The sequence below is a fragment of the Mus pahari genome, chromosome 1, assembly GCF_900095145.1.
Source record: "Mus pahari chromosome 1, PAHARI_EIJ_v1.1, whole genome shotgun sequence".
Classification (NCBI taxonomy): Eukaryota; Metazoa; Chordata; class Mammalia; order Rodentia; family Muridae; genus Mus; species Mus pahari.
Window position 1 is genome coordinate 20,704,861 of NC_034590.1, and position 8,708 is coordinate 20,713,568.

Sequence of the window (8,708 nt, forward strand, 5' to 3'; positions counted from 1 at the left end):
ATCCCCCCACACCCTCCACACACCATACACACACGCACATGCACACACACACACACACACACACACACACACTTTTTCTCCAATTTCTACCATGATTTTAACATGGATAGAGGAGATGTGCCAGTATTGACAGGTGCTTGCAAGGAGATATCTTCTTCAACATTCTGTATCCTCCTAAAGAACAGTAACCAAATTTTATAATTTTTATAGTCAGCATTGCTGTACAGACACTATCAATGAGAAGAGAGGCCCTTGGCCCTGTGAAGGCCCTATGCCCCAGTGTAGGGGAATGCCAGGGCTAGGAATTGCTAGTGGGTGGGTTGGTGAGCAGAAGTAGTGGGAGGGGATAGGGGGTTTTCTGAGGGGAAATCAGGAAAGGGGATAACATTTGAAATTTAAATAAAGATAATATCTAATAAAAAATAAAAAAGTGGGAAAAAAGAAAAAATTGCAAAAAAAGTGTTCAATGAGAAATTTTTGGATGATATTTGAGAAATTCATTGACAGTGCAAAGAAAGTTGGAGAGACTCATATTTCTGACTACTTTCAGAATTATAAGAAAATTGGATTAAAAAAAACATTTGAAAGCATTGCAATCACAGAGGCGTTTCTAAGAGAAGAGAAAGTTAATGTATTGACTTTCAACATCTGCTTTCTGACATCTCGGTGGTTTTCTGAAGATGGCTGTCTGTAAAATCGGTCTCCTCAGGAGTGTCCTCCAGAGCCTTCTTAAGAACTATTTTGAGAGACTGATGCTTTCTAAGCTGCCTAAAGGAGCCTACAAGGAAGTAAACGATGGGGTTGGCAGAGCTGTTTACACAGGACAGGACTGCAGTAACTTGGTAAATCTGACAAAAGGGATGATGTAAATGAGCCCTAAACCAGTATAACAGGAACAAGTAAAGCCCAAGAGGCAGTCCACAGATGAGGTAGACCATCACTGTGAGAAAGACGGTAACGTACAGCCTGGACAGGGGTTTCCTCCTGGAACCACAGAGGATCCTCAGCAGTAGGGCCAGACTGGATCCAGAGAGAAGCAAAAGTAAAAACATCAGAAATGCAGTTATAATAAAGTTAACCTTTTTCCATAAATGATGATGAGTCTCACCCAGGAATCCTGAGAAGGACCACTCAAGGATGCCCATGAGAAAGGACAGAACCCAGATTAGGGTACATATGATAGCTGACATGTTTCTTGGGCGGTGGCAGTGGTACCAGATTGGCCACAATACAGACAGGCAGCGCTCTGTGCTAATAGCACTGAGGATGCTCAGGCCTGAGATATAGGGAATGATTGCTGCACTGCTTAAGATATCTTTGCTTAATTTATGGGCATAGATGCCATAGAAGTCAATGATCCGTAGCAGAGAGTCAAAGAAGTGACAACAGAGGAAGAAGGAGTCTGCCAGTGCCAGGTTGAGGATATAGACTGAGATGGCTTTTCTGCGCATGTGGAATCCCAGGAGCCAGAGTACAATGCTGTTTCCTGCCAGTCCCACCAGGGCAGTGATGAGGACCAGGAAGGATGGGGTCAGGATTGGACTGCAGTTGGGATGACCAGTTTCATTCAGTGGTGTAGGTTCTGTGTTGTGGGATGAGATGGTTGGATCCATGCTCACAAATCTTCCAGTGGTGTCCCTGAGAACACAGACAATATTTGAGCACCTTAACATTGACCCTTCTTCTGGCGATCATAATATAATATAGATATTGTTGTCAATATGGCTTAATAAAATCTTTTATAAATAAAAGGAGGGTAACATGAACACATGGATTAAGAATTCTGGACTGTGTATTCCAATTCATAGCTTGTGTATACTCTATAGTCTGGGTCATTCTTTCTGTATATAACTCAGGACCTTTCAATCACATGGAAATGGTTCCTTTTGTCATGGTCAGGATTGGATCCATTTCCTGCTCCCAACATCACATTTGCCTCCTCAGGGCTCAAAATAACACTGAAAAGAAAAAGATATCAGGGTTTGGTTGAGGCGTACTAAGGGAAAGAATTAAAAGAATGGATTCTGAGTTTTTTTTTGGAGACAGGGTTTCTCTGTATAGCTGTATTCCCCTAACTCTGGGTTGAAACATGACTTTGTTCTGCTGAGCAGATTACAGATCACATGCATTTATCTCCTCCATCGAGTTGACAAATGTGGGGCATTGGGCTATACACAGACAGGCTGGTCTCCATTGAGCTGAGATGTAACCCCCGGACCGGTGGTGATAATTTGCCTTCATGAGATGCAAGGAGTTCTTTCATGCTCCTGGAACTCTGGCTCCTGCCTAAATTACCAGCCCCCACCCCCAGCTCCCACAAAAGAAGCTTGGCTAGAAGTCACTTTGCAATGTCCCAAGCTTCTGACCTTCAGGTTAAACTCCTCCCCAGTTACCTAGCAACAGAAAAGATAGACTTAAAAAGGGGCTGTTTGGCCCCTCCTAGCTCTCTCTCTCACTCCTCTCTCCTCTCCTCTCACTCTTACTCTCCCTTTCTCTCTATCCTTCTCTCTCTCTCTCTCTCTCTCTCTCTCTCTCTCTCTCTCTCACCTTCTCTCTTTCCCTCTGCCTTTCTACAATAAAGCTCTAAAACCATAGACTGTCTCTGTTCATCAAGGACTGCTGAGCTTGGATGATGGGATAGGCTTTCCCCTAATGAGCTGTTTCTAATCTCCTGATGGAAGGCCTTCCTGTGCTCCAGTCGAGGTCCACTGCACAGACTCTCGCCTGTGTGGGAACCTCTCTTCCCCCAGGCCTTTCACCCATAACCCTGGGGCTGCAGGGTATAACCCCGGGGACCCCTTTTGGTTTCAGGGGCTGCCCATGTCCACCCCCCATCAAGTGGCTCAGCAGCTTGGATGCTCACCCTGGGCTGAGTGGGAAGCATCTGGCAGCCTCCCACATCCTGCCCAGAGCATAGGTGGAACTCTTACAGGACTTGGGCTATCCTCCCTCCCTCCTCTTCCCTAGGCCCCCTTTTTAGTTCCCACAGGTGGTAACAGAGCGATGGTTATGCCATCCATGAGAGACAGAACCAGCTGAAGAACATAGCACACTTACATCAGATCTCCAAGTTTCCCAAGACACCATGAGTAATCTAATTCCAAAACTAGGCCTCTCTCTCTCTCTCTCTCTCTCTCTCTCTCTCTCTCTCTCTCTCTCTCTCTCTCCCACCCCCCACAGTATTCCTGGCCAGCTTCCTTCCCTCTCCCTGTCTCTCTCATAGGTTTCAGTTGCAAGTAGCCTGTTCTCAGGCTCTGCAGCCCCTTGGCATTGATATGTGAGTACTCTGTGAGTACCCTTGGCAGTGACGTGTGAGTACTTTGTGAGTACCCTTGGCAGTGACGTGTGAGTATTCTGTGAGTACTCACAGAGCAGAGCAGCAGTGTCTGCTCTAAACTCTCACAGGTTTCAGCTGAGGCAAAAGGTTTCAGGTTTCTGCAAACCCTGCTGCCCCTCCCTCCTTTCTCTAGGCTTTGATCTGTGTGTTATACAAATGACAGCCCTGCTGGGGCAGTACTTGCTCTGAGCTCTGTTTTCCTCTGATGGCTGGCATGAGGTTCCCTGAAGTCTTTTTGTCAGGCTGGAGGACAAAATTTGTGCTCTCATATTGGCTAAAAAGCCTTTCACTTAACCCTTCACCTTCTGCTTTCCTAGAAAAACAAAGGGGGAAGTTAACTGCAGGGTACAATGTACGGCCCCCACCCCCCCCATCCAGCTAAGCCTGAGAAAAACTGCACCAGAAGCTGTGCTCCACCTACAGGAAAACCTGAATTGTGCTTTTCAACCCAAAATTTTCTTGCTTCTTTATTTAAGTGTTTTTTTTTCTCTCTCTCTAGTATTCATGATGTATGTCCAAAAAATTCTGTCAACTTGTTTAAAATTTCTTTTAAGGTTCAAAAATCATCCAATCCTTAATTAGCAACCAGTTTATTTTACAGACAGTTACTGCCTACCCCAGATACACAATTAACATGATATTTTCTTCCTCAGCCATCCAAAGTGAACCATAATGTGCTCCTAAGCAAACCATTGCAGGCATACCTTTTGCTATCCACCCTATGCAGACGTACCCTGCTGGAGATCTGCTCCTCTGTTACAATTACTCTACAGGTCTATTTCCACATAGTGCCTGCTGCCACAGATCCACCTGAGATAGCACCATCTCCTGAGTCCTACAGACAACAAAGCCTCCTTCCTCCAAAAACTCATCTGAATGAAGACTCCTAAGACAAGTGCTGAACCACAAAAGACAGACTTGGGACCTTCCAGCTACAGATGGACTCTCTTGCCAAAGCCAAATGGCTGCTGAACTTTGGGGAAGTTACATGATAGTGAGGAAAACATAATGTCTATCTGGATTAATTAATTGCTGATCAAAACTGATGTTATTACCCTCAAATTGTACTACCCATGGAACAATTGATTGATTGTACAATCTCCTGCCTTCTCAACTCTTACCCTTAACTCTCCTTACTATTCTGGCTTTGTTCTGCTATTTCTCTAGGCTATATATTTTCTTCTGATATATCCACTCCAGCCTACATTTTCACCACAAATGACACAGTCACATCAGCGACCCCCCTTTTTTTTTTTTCTTACAAAAACAGAAGGGGGAGATGTGGGACATTGGGCTATGCACAGACAGGCTGGTCTCCAGTCGAGCTGAGATGTAACCCTGGGGACCCGGTGGTGATAATTCATCTACATGGGATGGAAGGAGTTCTCTTATGCTCCTAGAACTCTGGCTCCTGCCTAAGTTACCTAACCTCAAACACACACAGCACCCATAAGAGAAGCATGGCTAGAAGTCACTTCCTGCCTAAGTTACCTAACCTCAAACACACACAGCACCCATAAGAGAAGCATGGCTAGAAGTCACTTGGCAATGTCCCAAGCTTCTGACCTTCAGGCTAACTCCTCTTCAGTTACTTAGCAACAGAAAAGATAGCAGCATAGTTTAAAAGGGGTTGTTTGGCCTCTCCTCGATCTCTCAAGTCTCTCACCCATTTTGTTCTCCAGCTCTTCCTCTCCTCTCCTCTCTCTTCCTCTCTATCCTTTCTTCTCTCTCTCTCTCTCTCTCTCTCTCTCTCTCTCTCTCTCTCTCTCCTTCTCTCCTTTCTCCCTGCCTTTCTATAATAAAGTTCTAAAACCATAGACTGTCTCTGTCATGAAGGCCCACCAAGCTTGGAGGATGGGATATGCATTCTCCTAATGAGAAGTTTCTAATCTCCCAATGGAAGGCCTTCCTGTACTTCAGCTAAAGTCTGCTGTCCTCACTCTCACCAGTGTGGGAAACTTTTTCCGTAGCTCTCTCTCCCATAACCCCGGGGCTACAGGGTGTGGCCCCGGGGCCCCCAGGTCAGGGTTGCCCCTTGTCCACACCCCCCAGTCAAGTGGGTAAGAGGCTTGTATGCCCATCCTGGGCTGAGTGGAAAGCATCTGGTAGCCTTCCACATCCTCCTGCCCAGAGCATAGGTGGAACTCTGGCCAGATGTGAGCCATTCTCCCTCCCCTTCCTTTCCCAGGGCCCTTTTAGTTTCCACAGACCAAGCTGCACCTGTCAGTCACCTGGCCAGGGGATTGCTAAGGTGGCAGAAGGAATGACAATTCACTCATCCTTCACAGGAGTGCCTGCCACCCTTTATTCAGCTATCTCATACCTTCCCTCAGGTGGTACAGTTAAGCCTGTCTGAGTCTATGAATGCACTCTAACTCAGAAAAGTGTGACGATCCATTTTCTTTTCTTTTGAACACGGGCCTAAAGCCCAAGCAAGATTTTCCTGACATTCTGGACTCTCTCCATCATTTCTGAAACCCACATCCCTTTCCACCATGGTCTTTCTTCCCCCCTTCCACTGCTGGACATGCCAGCTTTCCTGGGATGTCAAAGGCCTGGCCTTTTCTCTTCCCTTCTCCATCTCGCTCCACCTGGCAGCTGCCCAGGTTTACAGCTTGCTTACTCTGATGGTTTGCTCTGAAATTTTAGTAAAACTCTGATTGAGCTTCCTTCTGAATCTGTTTTTACAATGTTTTTTTTTTTTGGGGGGGAGGGGGTTGTTTTAAAATTCTTTCATTCCTGAGGGAACTCTGATTTCTACCATAACACAGGACTCATTATGGCTTAGCTGAACATGTAGGCTTATTTTTGTTCACAGATTGTGTGTGTATGGGTAGGCCAGGTTAGAGGAGAGTGGCAGACGGTTATATATGAGTCTGGACTGAATTTCCCAGCACCATAACAAACAGAAGGAGAGTGAGAGGTCTCAGCCCCAGGAAAAGAGGGAGAGAAATTAAAACAGAACAACAAAAGGAATGCTTAATTGGTGTGGTGTGAAGTAAGCCACATGAATGGATTACATTATTTCTCCCAGGAGGTCTTTAGTGGTATTTACCTTACAGGAAAAAGCCTTTGCTTGAGAGGAGCATTTGAAAAGAAACAAAAGTGTAGGTCTTAAAATATAAAGAAAGAACAACAAAAACAACAGCATCAACGACATAGCAACTAAGCTAAAATCAATTGCTATTTCCTCTTTTAGGTCTTCTAGTAATTACAGAGGTAAAAATTTACATTTTTCTTTTTAAATTTTAGAAATGGAAAAAGAGAAGCCAGTGAAGAGGAAAAGAGTATGGATATAAGCCAATTAAGTACAGATGCCCCACATCAGAGTCTCTCTTCTGCCTCACAAACTAGATGTGACCTCCTTCTCAGTCCATTCTCCTATCAGGCAGAAAATACAGGTTTTTGTTTGTTTTTTTTGTTTTTTTTTAATGAGCTTTCAAAATCTTAGTTGTAAGGAAACCAGGATCTTTGCTGTCTGGACCCAGCACCTTCCAGTTTGATCATGTGGTTATAGAGTCCCTGGGAGACATCACCAGGAGACTGGAAAGGGTGGTGAGTAGTGAATTTTTGGCTCCCAGCTCTTAACCTGTGAAGTTGTGTGTTCGAAAAGACGGTGACTCTCCACTTGCATGGCTGTGCTTTTCTGCTACTACAACTATAGCTAGGATTTATTCTTCTCTGGGAAATGCTTCTTCTCTGGCTACGTATAGGGTTACATACAGTGCTCTACTATTGCATGCCTTATGGTGATAAATCATGCATTATCAGTATCCCTTAATCCTGTCTATGACTGTAAGCATCCCACACAAGACACATTTCTCAAATATTGCAGTTTGTGCTATCCTTTTTCTTTTGTCACCTTCTCATGTCTCAGAAGTACAAAGGATAAGAACACTGAAAAGCAAATAGAACAGTGAGACCTGGTGAGTAGCACTCAGTATGGGAAACAAGGTCTGAATGTGATCTTGACCCACTCCTCCCTTTTCTTTCTTTCTTTTTGAGACAGTCTTTCCATGTAGCCCAGGCTGGGCTGCAGCCTTCTGTGTAGCCCAGGCTAACTACAGGTGAATGTAATCCTCTTTCCTAGTTCTCTAAATACTGCGATCAAGGAATTGTGTGACCACATTAGCTTTCACCTTGCCTCTTATATGAATATAAGATGCACCATTCTCCCCATGGCAACACAATGGAAAAACTGGGATAAAAGAAGAGTCAATGGCCTCAGTAACCTTACTGATATATTTCCCATGTTTAAGATTGTCAACACTCCTTTTAAAGGAAGCCTCATGTCTCCATCCTTCCCTTGAAGGAAATCTAATGTTGCAGTCCCCACATGCAGCTTCTCAGTATTGAAACAGAAGGATATGAACATAGACAAATATTTTTAACAAACTCTGGAAACAAACATATCTGGACACATGTACTTACCTATTTTCCAATTCTCTGTCAGGAGTTGAGGAGCTGACTTGTGCTGAATTTGAAGTCTTCTGGAGTTGTAGATGCTAGAACATCCTTTTCTGTCCCCTAATAAATGCCAGTCAAAGTGTTAGTAAGAGCTAGTGACCAAGTGAGATTTACTGAGATGCTGGGCAGCCCATGCAATTTCTTGGGCTGTGGATTAATAAGATATGAAGTCGATATGAGGCACAGTTCTTCACAGAGGTATTTCTGGATGATTTCCCAGTTTCCACTCATATATGAGCCTTTCCTGCCCCACCTTATCTGGAACCCCCCACCTCTGTAAGTAATTGCCATTCTGAAGCTTTAATTGACAACTATGAGCCTGGGCAGTAATGATGTTAGCTAAAATGAGCTGCATATGAGATTTATAACTAAAGTACATTGTGGTGTCTCTAGAGCATCCTCATGACCCGGCTTTTATTCTTTCCTAGTTTCTTCACCTGATAACTGACTTGTAGGTGTCTTTTTATTGTAACTGACAGACAAGTACACACAGAGCAAACCTCTCTCCGAGTCCCACTCTCCAGATGGCATGATTGTACTTTTTCTTTCCATTGCTTTTTGAAATTCTCTGGATAGTAAAGTTGTACTTCTGTTTTTAGTTATTCGTGTTGAAAGGTGAATCAACTGAGTATTCCCTTATAAACCAGAGTTCAACCTGTGTAATGTATATTTCTTCCTTCCTCCATAGATGAAATTCATTACTTACCTATTTTTGTGCAGTATAAACAGTAACATTTACAAGGGTTATTTATCTCCTATGGCCCCTTTTCTTGAGCCACACTTTACAACCAGATTCAGCTATTTGCCATCTAATGTCATTTAAAAGTCAATCTGTTTTATGTATTTAGAAATTTATTTATTGGATTTCTTCATATAACATAAAACACCAATTTGTCTTCCTCCC

General features: G+C 43.9%; 1 protein-coding gene across 1 annotated transcript; it reads right to left on the reverse strand.

Moving 5' to 3' along the window:
• Positions 1 to 586: 586 nt before the first annotated feature.
• LOC110338377 (mas-related G-protein coupled receptor member X1) lies at positions 587 to 7,896 on the reverse strand. The gene is made up of 2 exons (XM_021221716.1): positions 7,769 to 7,896; positions 587 to 1,638 (listed from the first exon to the last, which is right to left on the reverse strand). Exon 2 carries the CDS (start codon positions 1,611 to 1,613, stop codon positions 642 to 644), a length of 972 nt encoding a protein of 323 aa, XP_021077375.1. The 5' UTR covers positions 1,614 to 1,638; positions 7,769 to 7,896; the 3' UTR covers positions 587 to 641.
• Between the last annotated feature and the right edge of the window lie 812 nt (positions 7,897 to 8,708).

Coding starts and splice junctions, on each gene's coding strand:
- LOC110338377 (XM_021221716.1), bottom strand. CDS start 1,613: ATGGATCCAACCATCTCATCCCACAACACAGAACCTACACCACTGAAT.